This window comes from Periophthalmus magnuspinnatus, chromosome 17, assembly GCF_009829125.3.
Source record: "Periophthalmus magnuspinnatus isolate fPerMag1 chromosome 17, fPerMag1.2.pri, whole genome shotgun sequence".
Lineage (NCBI taxonomy): Eukaryota > Metazoa > Chordata > Actinopteri > Gobiiformes > Gobiidae > Periophthalmus > Periophthalmus magnuspinnatus.
Window position 1 is genome coordinate 28084644 of NC_047142.1, and position 21302 is coordinate 28105945.

Consider the following 21302-nt stretch of genomic DNA (forward strand, 5'->3'; position numbering starts at 1 on the left):
AGAGGTCGAGGCATGGTCCTGCTCCTGGAACTCAGTCTGATGGATCATATTATTCTATTGTATGTGTTTTCCTTGTTGTTGGCCATCATCACGGTGTATGGATGTAGAGTTTGTTTTCAGCTTTTGAGTTCATTATTGTAAAGCTGAAGATTCCTCCGGTAACTGCTGTTGTACCTAGCGTGTAATTAGCATGTTGGCTGTTCCTTTGTTGATCAATTCTATGCAGTGTTTTGGCTCTAATGATGTTTTTTTTACACAAGAATGCATTTATAAATAGTACATGTGATTGAAACTAGGCTGCTTTTTGCCTGGTCTTTTTGTGAACGTCTATTTAAAGGTCCTATATCACACAAAACTGACTCTTGTGAGCTTTAATCCATATTCTAATGCTGTTACCTCCTCAAAAACAGACCTGGAGTTGTGTTTTGTTTTCATTCACTCATGTTTGAGTAACACTTTATTATTATTATTATTATTATTATTATTATTATTAGTATTATTAGTATTAGTATTGTCTACATCCCCAAAGCTCAAAATGCTTTGTTCCACCTTGTGATGTCATGAAGTGGTAGTTTTCAAGTTAACAGCTCCTTTGACCTTTAGTTCAGTAGAGACTGGCAATTCCACAGCTGAAATTATCCAAATGATTCCAGTGAAGGTGTACGGAGTTTAAAAACACATTGGAGCACTTCCTGTATGAGTTTAGTTTATTTGTTTTGTTTGCATTACATGCAGACATCATCAGACTTTCTATGGAACATGTGGTTATGTGTAATATCTCGGCACACAAACACTACTGTCCTAGTTTTTAGCCGTAGACAATCATGAGATCTTATATTAAAAGTTCTCGTATCAAAGGTCTAGAAACGGGAGAAATTGAGTTGTAGTCCCTTATAAATACATTTTATACAGTGTCTTCTGACAGATGCGATGGCCAACCTACTTTTTCATAGAGTGAACGCTGATAGGTTTAAACTCATCAGCTGTTATGAAATGAAGGGAAAGAGTGAATCTAAAGGATTCAAAGTAGAGGTCTAGATGTCTGCATGTATATTCCACCTCCCACAGATGAATGCTGTCACTGTGTCCTTGGGCAAGACACTGAACCCACCCCGCCCCCAGTGTCCATGTACACTGGTGTATGAATGTGTGTGTGAACGTGTGAGTGGTTCCTTGAAGATGGAAAAGTGCTATATAAAAATGTGTGAATGAAACAAAACACAACTCATGTTGGCATGCTTGTAATGAAGAAACAACATTAGAACATAGTTCAGAAAATAGCATAATATGGGTATTTAAATACACCACTCTCTTCGGCAGCCGCTCCAGTCACATTCAACAAAGGTCTGGAGAGCCAAGAGGCCATAGAGGGCGCTACAGTCACGCTCTCATGTGAAACCAGCACCGACACCAAAGTCACCTGGCACAAAGGAAAGCAGCGTCTCAGCTCTGGAGATAAGTACAGTATCGAGAAGAAAGGCACATCTCACAGTCTGATTATACGCAAACTCTGTGTACAAGACAGCGGAGAATACACATGTGATACAGGGGATAAGCAAACCACAGCTTCACTCACCGTCAAAGGTAACGACCTCATGTGTGCCTCCATCCTCTCATCAAATCCATCTCATTTTCACTTGGAAAATAACCATTCTGAAGATGTATTTGAAGCCCAATCAAGCCAGTGTAATTAGTAATTACCCATGATTCCACAGAGCATGTGCGAATCATCCGGGAGTTCAGGGATGTTACAGTGACCACAGGCGAGGACGCCGTGTTCGAGGTAGAGCTGACCCACCCGGGCATCACTGCGGGGGAATGGTGGCTCGGGGATAATCTGCTCCAAAATAACGACCTGAACCAGATGAGCAGCCAGGGCACAGTGCATCGGCTGGTCCTCAAGATGGTGACTACAGATGAGTCCGGTGATGTGGCCTTTGTGCTCGGGGAGGAGAAGTGCGTGGCATGTCTGCAGGTGGAGGAGAAGCCCAAAGGTAACGGACGTCATAGGGTCGTAGTAATAATATGATTTTACTTTTCTTTTTTTTTTTTTTATTAAAGACAATAAAATAAAACATGAAACAATATTATAATAATAAACATGAAAACAAGACACAAATATTTAACAAAGGTCACAACACCCAAAAACGAAACACAGCATAAAAAAGACAAGATAAAACAAGACAACATATAACAAACATATATGTATATGTTATTAATAACACAGTCACATCATAGATTGTATATATAAAGGGACATAGCTAACCTGCTAGCTGCCAAGTTCCAAATAGGTAGTGATCATGGGCATGCTTCCGGTTCCATCAACGCTGGCTCCAATTCACTTTCTATTAAAAAACTGTGTCCCCTCTTTCTGTAACTGCTGCTCTCAAACTCGTCATTTTGGTCTTAAAATGCTCATATTAACCCGCTCTACATGATCATGGGGTTTTTATTTCACTATTTTGTCCGTAAAGACAAAATTCAAGATATGAACATTAATAACAAATCAGGCACCTTCTTTTCCTGAGGTTGCAATCGAAAAGGTTTGATTGACAGTGTTGCTAAGCACTTGTTCCCTGCTAAACCAACGATGTGGGCAGGAAGGAGCATTAATTTAAACAGCCTCGCTCCAGATTGGCTCTTTGGTTACTATGATACTCGAGATCGGAATTCCACACATGAAATTCTGCTCCAAATTGGCCCCTATAACTGCTAGCCTCGATGAGCTTCATTTGGAGTCGAACATTGTGAGTAATGTCACACTCACTTAGTCCACATCTTTATACAGTCTGTGGTCACTGCTTCTTTGTCACAAATACTATTTTTCACCATCACGATTTCCTTAGTAGTGTTATCATTTATACTAATCAGGAAAAATCTGCACATTTAACTACATTTTTAAAAATAATAATAATTAAACATGCTTCACCCAGAAAAATAGGTTATAATTTGGTAATAATTTCCAAATCAATTTAATTGATTATTTCTTTAGCAGATTTAAACCAACTTGAGCTGACCAAACTGCTTCGCATAAAAGTAAACACAAAACAAATATACAGATGTATAAAACAATATCACTTTTATCACATTTAAAATATTTACACAAACTAATTTCAAATGTAGTTGTTTTCATTTTTTTTTTTTCAAATCGCTATTAAAAATCTAATAATGTGAATGGATCACATGGATTACAAGAATTCATTACGAAAAACATTACAAGACTCAGTGCAAATGAGGTGGCATTAAGTCAGAAAAGGTTGATTTTTATTTATTTTAGTTTTAGTTCTTTTATTTGGCCAATTTGACTGAAGATAATGGATCTGGACTTTCCATGTTTCCAGTGATGATTGTGGAGAAGCCTCACAGCACAGTGGCTCTGGAGGGTGAGACTGTGACCTTGGCCTGCACCATCTCTGACCCTGATCGTACTGTGACATGGGTGAAGGACGGCGCTGCCCTCAAAGCAGGTCTGAAGTATGACCTGAAGAAGAACGCAGCCGTCCACCAGCTCTGCATCCACAACCTGAAGCCTGAGGATTCTGGGACATACACCTGTGACACTGGAGATGACCTGTGTGAAGTCAAACTCACAGTGGAAGGTAACAGCTCAGAACTCTGAAAACGTCTCAAACACAACCTAAACATTTCTCCTGCCATTGCAACATCTGATCTTCTTGTTTTCAAAATGTCGTCAGGTGCCCCGGTTTTCTTCCTAAAGGAGTTGAAGAATCAGGACGCCATAGAGGGTGATGATATTGTCCTGTATTGTGAGGTTTCTAAGCCGGGCGTGCGTGTGGAGTGGAGAAAGGGTGGTGCCATTCTCCACTCGGGTAAGAGAGTGAACATAAAGCAAGATGGATGCGTTCAGGAGCTCCGCCTCCCTCAACGTGGCACCAGAAGACGCGGCTTCTACACATGTGATGCCGGAGACCAGCTGACCACAGCCTCTTTGACTGTGCAAGGTAGCATTTTGGTTTTACAAATCTCATAGTTAGATTGTCTGGTATTCTGGAAGTGTTTAGTTTCCAAGAGGCTCAGTGTGCACATCTCTGTCTCGATTCAACAGTGAAGAAGTCTTCATTTTGACTGGTCTTAAGGACAACTGATGTCTTTTTGGGGGAGTGGGCTACCTTTTCCTGCCAGCTGTCTGGGAGGGCACCTGGTGCAGTGCAGTGGTGGCTAGACGGCACGCTGCTGGAGAACAATGCTTTTAGTGAGATAGGAGTGAGCCAGGGACACATCCACACTTTGACCCTCAAGAACCTTGCCACAGACGACTCGGGCACGGTCATGTTTAAGGCGGGCTCTCTGCTCTCCACAGCCAAGCTCTTAGTCAAAGGTATTTCAGAACATTAACAACAGCTGAGACAAACTGTGCTTTACTCACTGAACATGAAGAGCTAATGTTCACCGCTTTACAAACAGGTGCTTCTGAAAAACATAAATGCTTTTCAGAAATGCAGTTTTGAAACAGTCATTATTTGACCTCCCTTTGCATGAGCACATGTTCTTAATACTAATACTGTACAGTGTCCATAAAGTCTCATTACAGTTGATAAAAATATCACAAAGGCAGTTGATCGGATAACTTAATCAGACTTGTTCTCTCTGTTGGTTTCCAAAGTGTTTGACCGCATTTAATACACCTCTATCTGGGCTCCATTAATCTCATGAAGCACATCAACACGGGACTGGGTTTCTTGGTATGTCCGCTCTAGCAGAGCCTCATCACTGGTTCAATCGCATCTATATTTTTTGCTTTAGTTCAGTAATGCCCCATATCTTTGTTCCATACATGATATCTTTATCGAAGAAAGAAATCCATCAACAAACCATGAAATGCACTGTGCCTTCTCTTGAGGAGGAGACATTTCTTCGGGGTTCTTTCCAAAGGATGGCTCTTTAATCAACATGATGCCTGAAATACAAAAATACAATGTGATTAAAAATTTTTATAACCACTGAGTACAACAAAACAAATCTAATTCATATATCTAATCACTTGCCTTTGTAATTCTATTTTAAAATTGTAAATAGACCTTATGAACACCCTGTATATCAAATGCCATGCACTGGACTCTATAGTCATTGTCCATTACAGTGGGTGCAGCATCACACACCATGGGAAAATAGTCCAACCTTTGACACATTCTGTCTGCTCTCGGCCGGGCTGCCAAAATCACTTCATAATCACGGTTATGTTTTCATTTTGTTTCTACACACAAAGCACTAAGGACTGGTCAGATAAATGTGGCTACAGTGGAGTCTGTGGACACCAGAAGATGTTCCTCAGGAGAATTATGTGTCGAAGGAGATGAGGATCTAGATTTTGGATGTGTCCCCTGGCCCTGGACACTTGTCGTGGTGACATTTTGAGATGAGGACTTCTGATGAGTGTAGTTTAAGACTGAGATGGTCAAGATGTTGAGTCTGTGTAATGTATGTGGTCTACAAGACTTCAGTTTTATGGAGTCTCCTTCAGTTATCTGCTCTAACTCCACAGAGGCATGATCGTGATTATGGTCCATATGCAGCCCTTCACACTGTGCTGTAAATGTCCTGGCTTTGGTGATGAAATATTGGCTAAATGTTCTCTTGGATCTTAATAGTAAAAGTGCTGCTCCACCCATCCACTCTCACCTGCCGCTACCTTTAATCAAGCCTCTATTACTCCATCCTCATCCAGTCCTTAACATCACCCCTTCACCTGTAACTCTGAGAATGTGAATCTGGCTCTTGCACTGCCCATGCCCACATAAGGTCATACGCAGTTGTGACGATTATTATTGCTGACAGAAGGGCTTCTGTGGCATCCCATTAAGAAACAGCTAGCTCACTAATTAGCTTTAATTAAACTAACTGCAAATTTTCTGGTCAAACCAAAGTGAAAATACAAGAGGAGAGGGTTGTACTGAGCCCGTCTGTCAGCAGCATGTCCTCTGCATGTGGCTCCGGTACCAGGCTCACGACCCTGGCATCACCCTCAGATCCCACAGTGGAGGTGGTGAGCGCCATGGAGGACCTGCGGGTGTTTGAAAACCAGCCGGCCGAGTTCATCTGCCAGTACTCGCGGCCGGTCAGAGCTGAGTGGAGGAAAGACGGGCGCCCCCTGCAGGTGGACAGCAGGCGGGTGGTGGTGGAGCAGGACTGGAATGTGGCGCGTTTGTTCATTAGCCACGTGTGTGCTGACGACAGAGGGACTTACTCATGCGAGGCTCAGGGCACGTGTGTGCTGGCTACACTGCATGTGGAAGGTGAGCGTCCTCCTCCACAACAGAAACACCAGCTCGAGGGTGTGGTCACTCCTCTGGTCACTCTGCTCCTCTGGTCACTCTGCTCCTTTGTGATTACTTTATTTAACTTATTTAAGTTTAAAGTTTTGCCTCCAGGGTGATTTACATAAAGTGATGTTACTTGACTGAGAGAAAAATACCCCCCAAACAAGTAGTGGTGGAAGAAGTACTCAATATTGTTACTTAAGTAAAAGTACATATACTGGTGTAAAAGTATCACATGGAATAATATACGTAACTAAAAGTATTAAAGTACCTGTTGTATGTACTTAAAAAGTAAAAGTATTTTGCGCATATTTTGAGTCTTGTAAAGCTTCAAATGTAGTGATTTTGATTTTTGCTGAATTTTGTTCAACAGAAACTAATCGATAATTTTTTCTAGCTGCTTTTATTTGTATATTTTTGTTAAAAACCCTCAGCCTTTTCAACAGCTCTCACACAATAATAAAAATACTTTTACTTTTCAGTCCAGTTCAAAAATGTAGCACATACTGCTCTCAAATGTACTGAAGTAAAAGTAAAAAGGATCTCTTAAAATGTACTTAAGTTAAGTACAGATACAGTACTTTACTACTTTTACTTCATTACCCTCCACCACTGCACACAAGTACACTTCTATTGAGACAAGGTGAAAAATGGCCAACAGATTAAATAGATACATGGTTTGTTTCTAAACTGAAGTGAGCATATGCTGAACAATAGATGATCTAAGCTGTGTTCTAATTTGATTTTATTTGACTCCCAACTGTTATGTTTGCACTGTTTGCGTTCAAATCCTATAGTTGCATATATTATAATCTTCACATTTCTACTTTCTTTCCATAGACAAACCCATCACTATAGTCCAGAATTTAGAAAACATGGAAACTTTTGACGGAGGTGAGGCCCTGTTTGAATGCGCCCTGAGTCGACCAGAGACTAAAGACTGCCAGTGGCTGCTAAACGGGACGCCGGTGAAGGAGAGTCCGAACGCGGAGGTGGTGTCATTTGAGAGCGGGCTCCGTCACCTGCTCCTCCTCAAAGAGCTGCGTGTGGAGGACAGCTGCACCGTCACCTTCAGAGCGGGGACCGCTTCAACGTCTGCTCAGCTCACAGTCAAAGGTTAGCAAACATTATGTCACGTAACACGAGAGTTCACACATTCTCATTCCAAGTTCTCCTTTTTGCTTGTTTCATATTTCTTATTGTATTTAGAAAAGGAACATGTCTCTGTGCATGTTTGAGTAATCTAGCGATCTCTCCTGGGCCCTATTCAAGCCCTCCTTACAGTTAGCTGTACCGGTTTTAAAAATGTACTTAAAAAGTAAAAAGTGAAAGCATTTCTCACAAGCCTACATCACCCATGATCCCTCACGACAATAATATACAAAAGCATGATGCAAAATACACAATACAATTTCACAAACCTGGTTTTGTTACTTATGTAAAGGGAGAAAAAAAGAATACGCATGTAAAAGTAAAAGAAGTCTACTTAAGTAAAAGTGTTAGTATTAGTACTGGTTTAAAAATGTACTTAAAGAGTAAAAAGTGAGAGTATTTCTGACAGATTTAGAGGGCTAATAAAGCTTCAAATGTAGTGATTTTGGTATGAGTTGAATTTTGTTCAACTTTTCTGTTTTTAATTGTATATTTTTGTTCAAATTATGAACATGTTAAAAGTAAACCCTCAGCCTTTCCAGCAGGTCTCACACAATAATTAAAAATACTTTTACTTTTCAGTCCAGTTCAAAAATACCAGAGTAGAAAGTAGATACTGCTCTCAAATGTACTGGAGTAAAAGTAAAAAGGATCTTTTAAAATGTACTTAAGTTATATACAGATACCTAAAAATTAGACTTGAGTACAGCACTTTATTTCTTTTACTTTGTTACGTTCCACCTCTGATTTAGAATTAGGCGATAGCTGTATGCTAAGTTGCAAGCCATAAACAAATCTAGTCATTATTGAAGGGTGGGCAATTGTGACAAAAGCGACTATACTTCCTGTGTAGTTTACTTCCAGCCTTCTGTGCAATCTCGTAGTGTGTGACAGGCTGAACTCACACCCCCTTTTCTGACTGGCAGGCTGGCAGCTGGATGTGGTGAAGCCGTTGGAGGACAAAATAGCTGCAGTGGGGGAAAAGGTGGAGTTCTGTGTGGAGCTGAACGAGCCTGTGCCCAAGTCTGAGGTCATCTGGTACGCCAACGGAGTGGAGCTGAAGCCCAGTGACCTCTGGGCCATGAGTGCAGAGGGCGGCTGCTACCGCCTGCTCCTCAAAAAGGCTCCTCTTATGCCTCAACAGGAAATCACTTTTGCCGCCAGAGACGCTCTTGTCTTTGGCAAAGCTCTCCATTATCAGTAGTACCGCACATTTTTAGATGGAATTATAATAAAAGAAAAAATCAAATCTGTCAATTGGACAAAAACTTATAGGAGTGAAGACATTTGGCTGCTCATCCAAGTCGCTGCCTGCCTGAAGTTTCAGTCTTGTTGGCTCCTCCCTTCATATAGATATAAGGAATTGTCCAGCAGTAATCTGACCAGAACTGAAGAAGCAGCTTGAATGAGCAGCCAAATGTCTTCACTCCTTCAGCTTTTTGTCCAGTTGACAAATTTGAATTTTTTTTTTTTACTATGGATCCTACCTGAATGACTGAGGGATTACACAGACATGGAGTTTTAATATGTAAAACAAAATGTTTTGTTTGTCCCGGCAGCTGTACCTGACCCACCCGAGGATCCTGAAGTCTTTGTAAACTCAAACGATTCTGTGAGCCTGTCATGGTTCACCCCGCTGCACGATGGAGGAAGTCCGATTTTGGGTTACAGGGTTGAGATGCGGCTGGTGGACAGTGTGCTCTGGATGCCCTGCCACACAGAGCCTGTGTGTAACACCGAGTTTGTGGTAGAAAACCTGATGCCTGGAGCCGCGTACAGGTTTAGGATGGCAGCCATCAACAGAGCCGGGACCGGAGAGCCCGTGGAGCTGCCCCAGACTGTGCAGCTCGGTACCAATATCCAATTTTACTTGAACCAAAATGCTTCACAAACAGAAAAGCAAAACATAATAAAATACAGAAAAAAATAAATAAAAACAACAATAAGACATTAATAAAACAGTAGCACTAGTTAAAGCCAGATCATACAGCTGAGTCTTGAATAGAGTTTTAAAATGATCAGCAGATGAAAGTAAATTTAAGAATCTATTCTAAACTTCACTGGCCGTTGTTAGAGCAGATTGTAGGACCCAAAATCAGAACTCAAAACACAAAACAGTTTTAAACGGTTCATTAGCAGGGGTGGTAAGGGCTGGGGGTGGGTTCCACAGGTGCAGGTAGGTGCTGGACTGGGGGGGGTCTATAGGTGCAGGTAGGTATTGGGGACGCAAAGATGGCCAGGCAAGAAACTGGGAACAGCAAAAAATTCAAATTACAAAAAGTCCGAAGGTAAGAGTTTTCAGAAAGTGTTATCTCAAAAGTGCCACAAAGAGCAGTTAACACTGAAGGTATATCGACGAGCTGGCAGGGAGTGGTGGCAGAACCGGGGATATCGGGGTTGCATTGGCTGGTGTTGAACCATTGTTCCTCATAGGTGGGAACAGCCCTTCCAGAGTGAAGAACACACGGAGGGAGGGGTGAAGAGCTGAAGGATCATGACACTGGAGCCAATGGAGTTTAGCTAAAATTGGGGTGGTGTGATCTGGGTTAAGATAGTCATAGTCCATCAAAATATGTCATTGTTTTTTATTAGATTACATTCGATTACTCTGAAATATGCTAATACTCTGATCTGAAAGCATTTGGATAACTACATAGAGAAAATAATAAAAGATATATATACAAGGGTCATTCAATAAATAAGGTGAATTTTTCGGTATAAGGACTTTTAATACAGTTAGAAGCTTACTTTTTTTTTTTTTTTTTTTTTTACTTTTTTTTCCACACAGATTTAATTTCTTTTGCAGATAAAAAAAAAAAAACAAACTGAGAGTTTTGGCGATTAACAAAGATGGCCAACCAAGAAGCATGCTCCAGGGTTGAACAGCGGTCAGTTATCAAGTTTTTGGTTGGTGAAGGGTGCAAACCCATATTCATAGGAGAATGTCAACTGTGTATGGTGCCACATGTTTCAGCCAAAAAAAAATGTCTACAAGTGGGCTAAATTGTTTAAAGAAGGACGGAGCAGTGTTGAGGATGAAGGCAGGCCTAGGAGGCCTACAGAAGTGAGGTCTCCTGAGGTGATCGAACCATACACAGTCGACATTCTCCTATGAATTTCAACGGGTTTGCACCCTTCAGCAACCAAAAACTTGATAACTGACCGCTGTTCAATCCTGGAGCTTCTTGGTTGGCCATCTTTGTTAATCGCCAAAACTCTCTTTTTTTTTTTTTTTTTTTTTTTTTATCTGCAAAAGAAATTAAATCCATGTGAAAAACAAGTAAAACAAACAAACAAAAAAAAGTAAGCTTCTAACTGTATTTAAAAGTCCTTATACCGAAAGATTCACCTTATTTATTGAATGACCCTCGTATATGTACACACACACACAAGCTATTAAATGCAGTTGTTTCTATTTTCTTTTGTAGAGGAACCTAAAAAGTCAAGTGCTTCTCAAGGTAATACTTCCATTCCTTTTTTGATTTTACAAAACAAGATGCCTTATCGTATCGATCGCTAACAACAATATATCACTGCGATGTCCATGTTTAGATGAAAAGCCAAAGGAGGTCCTAAAGGCTGCTCTCGAGGATCAGGCCAAAAAGACTCTTGACTCTCCTTCAGTACAAACCGTGGAGCAGAGCAAAGCTATGGCCGCCATGGAAGAGCTGACCGCTGCAGCACGGACAGTGGAAGTGAAGACCTCCGAGAAGATGGTCACTTCAGCCTCCAGTTCCGAGAATGAGGCTTCGCTCGTGTCCTACCTGAAGAGTAGCAGCACGTCTGCAATCTCAGAGGCTCAAGTGATGACCGCTGAGAAAACACAGGTCACTAAAACGATCGTCCAGCAAACTGAGGTTAAAACAGCCACAACAAGCGCCGCTCTGTTGCAGGCCGCCACAGTGTCCACGGAGGAGGTTGTGGAGATCAGCAAAGAAGACGAACCAGAGCTCACAGAGGCTGCGATCAAGATCCAAGCTGCGTTCAAAGGATTCAAAGCCCGCAAAGAGATGAAACCCATTTTCAAAGAAGTTTTCAAAGACCAGACCAAAGAACCCAGCGGTACTATCCACCTGGAATGTGTGGCCGAGGGTAAGCCTGAGAAAGTGTGCTGGCTAAAGGACGGCGAGCCACTGACTGACGGGAAACACCACCATATTGATATCTACAATGACGGTACATGCTCCTTAGTCATCACCGCCGTTACTACCAAGGATACGGGGGTGTACACTTGTGAGGTCACCAATAAGTTTGGAGTGTCGTCTCACAGTGCCAAGGTAACTGTGGGCACGGCCAGGGAGTCGTCCGGGCGTAGACCCCTAACCGTGGGCTACAGCGCAGACAGCGAGCCCGATAGTTCATCTGGAAGCGAGATGGACGAATCGCTGAGGCAAGCTAGCAGACGGCTACACAAACTGTTACGCACTCGCCTGCCCCCTGACGTGGAGGAGGAGCCATTCGTGAGTGCCGATGAGGGAGAGATGAAGATCCCAGGCCCGCATTCATACAGAGAGGATGAGAACTATATCTACATTAAGTTTGATGCTCGCTCGGATGCAGAGGTGGCATCAAAGAGGTTCCAGGAGATGTTCACGGTTCATGGGGTTCCCGTGGAGACGACCATTATAGAGGCGGCATTTCAGAAAGTGGAGCTGAGAATCAGAAAGATGGGATACTCGCAGGACGGTACAGAGACTCCCACTCCAGACAGACAAGCTCCTGCCTTCATGTCTGGAGCTGCTGGTAAGAATTTACTCCTCTCTTTATGTGCTCTGCCTTATTATAGAGATCTGCACATATTTATAAAACTATTGAGATGTTTAGAAATTAAATAACAAATTTATCTAACTTTGTAGCTCTTGCAAACCCTTTGGTACATCCCAGAAAAGTGAAGCAGGGCAGACCATCCTTGTACATCCAATCAACTCCCGTCATATACGGACTCACATGGCTCTTTATTATGAGTTTGCAAATAGATCAAATGTTTTATTATTAGGTGAAGATGGTGATGCAGTGGTCTGAGTAATTTTGTCACAAAGTTCTGTTTTTACAGTATTACATGTAAAAACCCATAGCCTGTATAAAGAAGTGAACTAAGTGAGTTTGACGTCACCCACAGCGGCTCCAGTCAAATGAAGCTCATAGAGGTTATAGCGGCATTTATAGCGGGCAATTTGGAGACGAGTTCCATATTTGGAATTACGAACGTGTATGAGTGTATGTACGAGTGTTATGTTAACCAAAGAGCTAATCCGGAGTGAGACTGTTGAAGATAACGTGCCTTACTGGCCACACCGCGGGTTTAAGCACTAGCGTCACTGTCAGTCAAACCTGTTGCTAGCTCAGGTGCGACCTCGGGGAAAGAAGGCGTCTGATTTGTCTGTTATTAATGTCCATGTCTTGATTTACAGACACAATAGCAAAATAAAAACCCAAATCGATGGAGCCGAAAGCGCACCCATGATCACTTGTTGTTTATAGATACAGTCTATGGTACAACCAGGGGAGGCGACAGGGGGGACAAAGGGATCTGTTGTCTCGGGTCCCAGGGTCTTAGGGGCCCAGAATTGCAACCTCGTTAGAAGAGGGCCCATATGAGCCCCCAAATTTCTGTTGACGGGCCTGTGTACAACTTAATCTGTCTCAAAATATAACTCTTTTCTATTTTACCCTTGGAGCCTGTGTTCTAAATTCTTTATACTATAGAAATCTGTTCTTAACAGTTCTAAATATTCCTCATTGATATTTCACATCAATAAGTTTTTTGCAGATCTCTTATCTCTGCCTCACCATTTCCCTAGCTGCACCAGTCTTCCTGACCGAGCTGCAGACCCAGGACGTTCCCGATGGATACCCGGTGAGCTTCGACTGTGTGGTGATCGGAAAACCCGCTCCTGCTGTGAAATGGTACAAAGACGGCAAACTGCTGGAGGAGAACGACCACTACATGATCAACGAGGACCAGGAGGGGTGCCACCAGCTCATCATCACATCGGTGCTGCCCTCAGACATGGGCGTGTACCGCTGCACCGCCGAGAACAGCAGCGGCATCACGGCCACCAAAGCCGAGCTCCGCGTGGACGGTCAGTACAGGATGCATATGTGTGGAGACTTCACTACTGCAGTTTGGTCTGAAAATACTTTTGTGCTTCTGCAGTGTCCTGTAGTTCAGATTATGACACAGCAGCAGATGCCACAGAGACATCTTCATATGTCAGCGCCAAGGATACGTCCAGGTATCTTGACCAAAGTAATATCAATAATCATAATATAATTACAAGTGTTGTTTGGGCTGGAGGCACGAGAATTGATTCTACTCTGAGTAAAGTAAGTCCACTTCCAAAGGGAGGTGCTTTAGAGTGAAACTGCCCTTCCCTTGTTTACAGCTAACATCAATACCATTAAACACAGGCAGGGGAGTCTTCATTGCAGTGTCCAAACGGCCACCGTTTTAGACCACTACTGGACGAATGAGGCATTACTCCAGTTCGCAACAATAGAATATAATACTGAGTTTATGTGGTTACCAATGAGCTTTAGACTCATAATTTAATTTATTTTATATTATATGTCTGAAACTTCATTAACCTTAATGTTATCAAAAGCATTAAGCCAAATTCTCAGTTTTAAATATGTTTTCTGGACTGAAAAGAATCACGTCATTATAATTTCAGATTATTTCTCTCTTGTGCCTTTAAACTCATCCATGGGGAAAAAAGTGTATTTACAGTTAAAATAATAACTTCTCTGTTGATTTTATATCTTTTAAGGTTTTTTTACTATTAGAAATTCCACAACAAAAGCAAACATGTATCATTTGTGTGATATTGAATGTTAATCGTGACATTTGAGTACATTTCATAATTCAGGACTGCAAAACATCATCTGCTGAAGTATTTCTCAATATGCAAACAGGGAGACAGAAACCTTTGAGTCCGTCACTGAAGATGACCAGCTCCCTCAGGTGTTGGAGGAGCTTCACGACATCCACGTCAGCCCCGGTTCACCTATCGTCAAGATGCAGCTCAGAGTAAAGGGTATGAACTCACACTTTTGTAATGTTTAACAATGAAACTTTTTCCTAACCCTGTCCCCTTTAGGATTCCCCAAACCCCGAGTGTACTGGTTCAAAGACGGCCAGCCTCTGCGCTCTTCAAAGAGAGTGACTATACTGGCTGAGAGGGACGTTCATGGGGTGGAGATCGTGGAGGTGACCAAACAGGACATGGGCGAATACTCTGCCTTCATCAGCAATGCGGCCGGATCTGCTTACTCCTCTGCTCGTCTCCTTGTGCTGAGTACGGAAACAAGATTACCTTTTTTACCTGTATGTATATTTTAATTTCTGTTGATGTTTTATTAGATCCTGGAGAGATGCTTCCACAGGATAAGAAGGACCCAAAAGTACCACTGGTGCCTCCACGTTTCATCGAGAGGTTCCCCAACAGGAAGGTCAAACAAGGAGCCAGCATCACTCTGTCTGTCAAAGTAGAAGGTTTGTTGTACTTGGATGTTATGCCAAGATCATAGACTGGATATATAAATGACATAGCTCATACACCAGCAACTGCATTCCAAATAGGAAGTGATCATGGGCGTGCTTTCAGCTCTATCGGCTCCAGTTCACTTTTCATTGAAAAACTGTGTCCCCTCTCTGTAACTGCTGCTGTCTCGTCATTTTGGTCTTAAAATGTTCGCATTAACCCGCTCTTACATGATCCTTTTTATTTCACTATATTATCTGTAAATAAAGATATGAACATTAAAAACAGACAAATCAGGCACCTTCTTTTCTTAGAGGCCCATATTAGTTATCTTATAATACCTTAACGTTAGGCGTTAAGTGAAAATTCAAATGCTGAGGTTTACAACACTTCAATGAGACCAGCAGACACGCTACCAGAAAAGTTACATAGTACACCTTTAAACAAACATAATATAATAATAATAATAATATGCATAATTTCAAAATAATTACATTTGATTTGATCGGCTGCAGGTTCCCCCACTCCTACTGTAAACTGGCTCAAAGAGGAGTCCATGGAGGATGTGTTGTGGATCAAACCTGACACCAAAGGGTTTAAAATCGCCAGCTCTGGGCGCCAGCACAGTCTCATCCTCATGGATGTGGGCAAAGAATACACCGGGGCCTACACCTGCATTGCTACAAACAAGGCAGGGCAGTCTATCTGCACAGCTCACCTGGAGGTGGATCACAGTACGTTTGACCCTATGCTAACTCTATCCTAACCCTGTCTTAACCCTAACCCTATCCTACCCCTAACCCTATCCTAACAGTATCCCAACCCTATCCTAACCACATCCTAACCCCAACCCTATCCTACCCCTAACCTTACCCTACACAGTACAGAATATGTTTATTTCTGGACACATTTATACATTTGTTAATCTTCTTTTTGCAGTTCCACAACCAAAGAAAGAAGCCAAACCAACAGAGTGAGTGTCTTATGCTACACAGTATGAAACGTCTCTGTGGATAATTTGTTAAACTCTTTTGATTCTTAGGGTCCTTGGAATAACAGTAAGTCCCCCAGAAGAGGAAGCGGTCAGAACAAAAGGTACTGGCTCCACTCCATATTCTAAACAAAAACATGTCATTTATATGGTATTATTTCATATCTTTGTGTCACCAGAGACCAGAATCCCGTTCCTTGGTGAGGTCGGCACGGAGGAGTTCCTCATGAAGCTGACCTCTCAGATCACTGAAATGGTGTCGGCCAAAATCTCACAAGGTACAAAGAGCTGTTATGTAAGCCCTGTCCTCTGCCTCACTGCCAAAGTCAATATAAATAACATAGCTGGATTTCATTTGTTTAAAAACTCTGTTTATAATAAACATTAACTTGTGTTCCTCTAACTTCATGTTCCACTCATGTTACACATAAAGTTGATGCATATAAACAGATTGTATTTTGTTTGAATAGCTTTGCTTCTGGCTCTGCTACAGGCTGTAATGCGGCCTATGCATCACAGAGACTCATTCAAAACAATAGCAAACAAAGAGATGTTCATCGTCTTTTGTTTTTGAATGAGAGCATTCCATCCCCGCTGATACAAATAAAATGGCTGCTTATCAAACGCTTCTGCATTTATGTGGTCCTTGGATATTACACAGGTACAAAAATGTTGACATAGTAACTGTGAACAGTGCCGGAATACTCATTAACTTGATTAGTTTGTCATAAAGCCCCATTCTATTAAAACCATAGACTGTATATATAAATGGACATAGCTAATGTGCTGGATGCCACGTTCCAAATAGGAAGTGGCTCCAATTCACTTTACAGCCCCTCTCTCTCTGTAACTCCTGCTGTCAGACTCATCATTTTGGTCTTAAATGTTCGTATTAACCAGCTCTACATGATCCTGATTTTTATTTTGCTATTGTGTTGGTAGACATGAACATTAATAACAGACAACCCTTCTTTACTCGAGGTCACTCCTGCTAGCGTTAGCAACAGGTTTGATTGACAGCGTTCCTAAGTGCTCGCTCCCTACTAAACCAGCGTAGTGGGTGACAAGGGGCGTTACCTTCAACAACCACACTCCAGATTGCCTCTTTGGTTGCTATGATACTCGCAGTCGGAATTCTAAATATGGAACTCTGCTCCAAATTGGCAGCTATAACTGCTAGCCCTGATGAGCTTCATTTGGAACCGAATGCTGTGGGTGATGTTACACTCACTTAGTCCACTTCTTTATACAGTCTGTGATTAAAACACAAAAGGCTAAGGACCAAAGAAATGCAACTAAAGCTTGTAAGCCCACAGAGTCCTGTGCTCCATGAAAACATCATTCACCTTCATCCATTAGTTTACAGTGATACTGAATTGTGTTATTCAGACAGCGCTCAGAATCAGGAAGTGCTCCAGTGGATGAAATCTTGGCCCAAAAACACCAGTATGTATCCCAGTGCACGGGCCTGTGTGCTTTTAACGCAGAACTGTGGCAGCGACTAAACACCTGGGCCGTTACCTGAAAAACAATAATGTTATTTTTATATAAAAGGCAGATTTACTAAATAAGGCATGTTTTTGCATGTTGATATCATAGATATAGAATAGATATAGCTAACCTGCTAGCTGCCACGTTCCAAATAGGAAGTGATCATGGGCGCACTTCTAGCTCCATCGACTCTGGCTCCAATTCACTTTACATTGAAAAACTGTGTCCCCTCTCTCTGTAACTGCTGCTGTCAGACTCGTCATTTTGGTCTTAAATGTTCATATTAACCCGCTCTACATGAGGTGGGGGTTTTATTTCACTATTATGTCTGTAAATCAAGATATGAACATTAATAACAAACAAATCAGGCGTCTTTCTTCCCTGAGGTCGCTCCCGCTAGTGTTGGCAACAGGTCTGATTGACAGCGTTCCTAGACACCTGCTCGCTGCTAAAACATTGGTGCGGGCGAGAAGGGGTGTTAACCTCAACAGCCTCCCCTTGTATTGGCTCTTTGGTTGCTATGATACTCGCAGTCAGAATTCAAAATATAGTACTCTGCTCCAAATTCACCCCTATAACTGCTAGCCTTGATGAACTTCATTTGACTCGAGCTGAACACTATGGGTGATGTCACACTCACTTAGTCTATGGTTGATCTCCTCTTTATATTTTTACATAGGTTTGGACTGGCTGAGCTACAGGATGTGGATAAAGGCATGTGTGTTTTTACTCCTCTCTCACTCCTCTGTGCCACTCACATTGTGTTGTCTAAAAATGTTAAGCTAAACTGTAGCGTTTGTATTAATCTGCCAATAAAAAGCTTCTTGTGGCTCAAACCAAAGTAATACAACTATATGGAAAAGACTGAACCCAGCGTAACACCAGTGCCATTTGAACTGTCCCACGCAGCTTCTTTGCGAGTCCCCGGTGCCGACAGTGACGATGAGACCAAGACCCCCTCGGCCACTCCCCATCATGGTCGCTCAAGACCCGCCTCCCTCATCGCTGACTCCTCCTCCGAGTCCGACGAGGGAGACGCCCGGGGAGAGGTGACCTGAGACTACACCAGTTAAGTTCATCCAAAGTAGCAGCGGTTCTCCTGTATTGTATTGTGTAATCTCATTTTCCAGATGTTCGATATCTACGTGGCGACAGCGGATTACAACCCGACCATGGCGAGTAAAGAGTCCATCTCGCTGAAGGAGGGTCAATATGTGGAGGTGCTGGACTCGGCTCATCCTCTCAAATGGCTGGTCAGAACCAAACCCACCAAAACAACACCGTCCCGACAAGGCTGGGTCTCTCCTGCCTATCTGGACAAGAAGCTCAAAGTGAGTCACAAGACGAAGCAAGACTTCTATGGGTCACACAGTTCACTACAAAATCAAAATATGGAGTGAAGTACCTCCAGATCTAAACCTGGTCTGTAGGGACAGACCATATAAATCTCGGGTAAACACATTTGGAATTCACAAATCTTTGCCACTGCATAATTTTGGAATACAGTGTTCCCTGGTTTATCGTGAGGGTGATGTTCCAAAAATAAGTTATGAATAGCAGTTCTAAGATATTTTAACATCAATATTGATGCAATAAAATAAATGCAGCTTATGTATATAAATCACATATTAAATCTCATGCAAACATAAAACAGCATTTATAACAAAATATCAGTACTGTAAATTTGCATCATTATATATGAATTAACCTTGGCTCTTACACTTTCTGTGCTGTGCAGGAGGTGTGTGTGTGTTCTGCAGGTGTGTGAGTGTTTTCTGCAGGTGTGTGTGTGTGCGTTCTGCAGGTGTGTGTGTGTGTTTTCTGCAGGTGTGTGTGTGTTCTTCAGGTGTGTGTGTGTTCTTCAGGTGTGTGTGTGTTCTTCAGGTGTGTGTGTGTTCCGCAGGTGTGTGTGTGTTCCGCAGGTGTGTGTGTGTGTTCTGCAGGTGTGTGTGTGAATGTGTTCTGCAAATGTTTGTGTGTATGTGTTCTGCAGGTGTGAGTGTGTTCTTCAGGTGTTTGTGTGTGTTCTGCAGGTGTGAGTGTGTTCTTCAGGTGTTTGTGTGTGTTCTGCAGGTGTGATTGTGTTCTTCAGGTGTTTGTGTGTGTTCTGCAGGTGTGAGTGTGTTCTTCAGGTGTTTGTGTGTGTTCTGCAGGTGTGATTGTGTTCTTCAGGTGTTTGTGTGTGTTCTGCAGGTGTGAGTGTGTTCTTCAGGTGTTTGTGTGTGTTCTGCAGGTGTGAGTGTGTTCTTCAGGTGTTTGTGTGTGTTCTGCAGGTGTGATTGTGTTCTTCAGGTGTTTGTGTGTGTTCTGCAGGTGTGAGTGTGTTCTTCAGGTGTTTGTGTGTGTTCTGCAGGTGTGATTGTGTTCTTCAGGTGTTTGTGTGTGTTCTTCAGGTGTGATTGTGTTCTTCAGGTGTTTGTGTGTGTTCTTCAGGTGTGAGTGTAGGCCATAGAACTCTATAGTATGGTGCTTGAGCACGGCTCAGGTCAAAAGTCCTCCTGTGTGAGTGGGGTCTAAGAGCTGTTACGTGTTAATTACATGACAGACGTCAGGTGCAGCCTCTTTAAAGCAGATAAAACTAAACTTGTATAAAATAATGTGTTTGTAGCTGTCTGCTGACGCTGGTGACCTTCCCGAGGCCCATGTAGAGGAGGTGTCTGAGGGAGAATACAAGAGGAAGCTTTTGTGAGTCATGTGTACTTCAGATATGAGTTTCATGGTGATAAATAACCAGTGTTTGGAAGTAACTGAAACATGTACCAAAAAAACACATTCTGCATATACAAACTGCACACGCAAACTGCACATACACTACCAGTCAAACATTTAGACACACATCTAATTCTCATTCATTTATTTTTATTATTTATTCAATATTTATTTTACTACCTTCTACATTTTATGCAAGTACTTATATTTATAAATATACACACATATATTTATACGTATACAAGGGATCCTCAAAGTCACCGCCACAAACCAAAGGGTGGTGAATTTGAGGATGCAAATATAAAACATAAAAAAATGTAGTTATTTAACTTTTTGTTCACTACATACTTCCATATACCTTACTTCATATATTTGATGTCTTCTGTGTGTTTACAAAATGTGAGGGGGCATGTCCAAACTTTTGACTGGCAGTTTAAATTTCTTGTCTGTCTTGTGTTTAAATATCTTGTCTGTCTTGTGTTGGTGCCTGCATGGGGGTTTTTCTTCCTCAGTTGGTGAAGGTAAAGTTTAATGGAGGTGTTCAGTCTGGAATGTGTTTTTCTTTTTTCAGCCAAATGATCCAGGACTTGGTCAACTCTGAATCCCAGTTTATCAAAGAGGTCGACTTCTTCACTTCTCACCACTTGAAACATGCAGAAAGCCCAGATGCCCCGCCAGAAATCACTGACAACAAGGATACCATATTCAGGAACATTCAGGACATTAAAGTCTTCCACAACAGGTGCCCTCTCTCAGCGTGGCGTCAGGTTACATACGTTATATAAATTAGTATAAAAATAAACTAGTGGATGACATGCTGCTGTGTGATTTTTCCAGAGCGTTTCTCCCAAAGCTGAACGAGTGTGAGACAGATGATGATGTCGCCATGTGTTTCCTGAAGAATAAAGAGGGTTTTGAGAAGTATCTGCAGTACCTGGTGGGCCAGAGCCGGGCAGAGGCCACGGTCAGCGACAAGGTGGTCCACCGCTTCTTTAAGGTACTTTTGGAGATTGCGAAGGCGAGTTGTGTCTTGTTCCATTCACACATGCTGAACACACAAACCCTGAATAGGGTTAGGCTGAATTCATTTCTTCAAACTGAAAACACTCTGTTCCACCTTGTGATGTCATCATGTGGTCATACAGGAAGTGCTCCACTGTGTTTTTAAACTCCATACCCCTTTACTACAATCATTTG

The 21302-nt window shown here is 42.1% G+C and overlaps 1 protein-coding gene across 1 annotated transcript in view; it reads left to right on the forward strand.

The window, feature by feature from the left end:
* Positions 1-21302, forward strand: part of LOC117384819 (obscurin-like) — a 96890-nt gene that overhangs the window by 66236 nt on the left and 9352 nt on the right. Inside the window, 22 exon segments of the mRNA XM_055228494.1 lie at positions 5988-6254; positions 7119-7394; positions 8357-8601; positions 8603-8630; positions 8990-9280; positions 10859-10888; positions 10983-12173; positions 13232-13513; positions 13588-13666; positions 14346-14467; positions 14531-14728; positions 14794-14925; positions 15430-15648; positions 15854-15887; positions 15957-16009; positions 16085-16183; positions 17295-17351; positions 18306-18445; positions 18527-18727; positions 20005-20081; positions 20677-20847; positions 20943-21102. Of these exon segments, the coding sequence (XP_055084469.1) occupies positions 5988-6254; positions 7119-7394; positions 8357-8601; positions 8603-8630; positions 8990-9280; positions 10859-10888; positions 10983-12173; positions 13232-13513; positions 13588-13666; positions 14346-14467; positions 14531-14728; positions 14794-14925; positions 15430-15648; positions 15854-15887; positions 15957-16009; positions 16085-16183; positions 17295-17351; positions 18306-18445; positions 18527-18727; positions 20005-20081; positions 20677-20847; positions 20943-21102 (4352 nt within the window).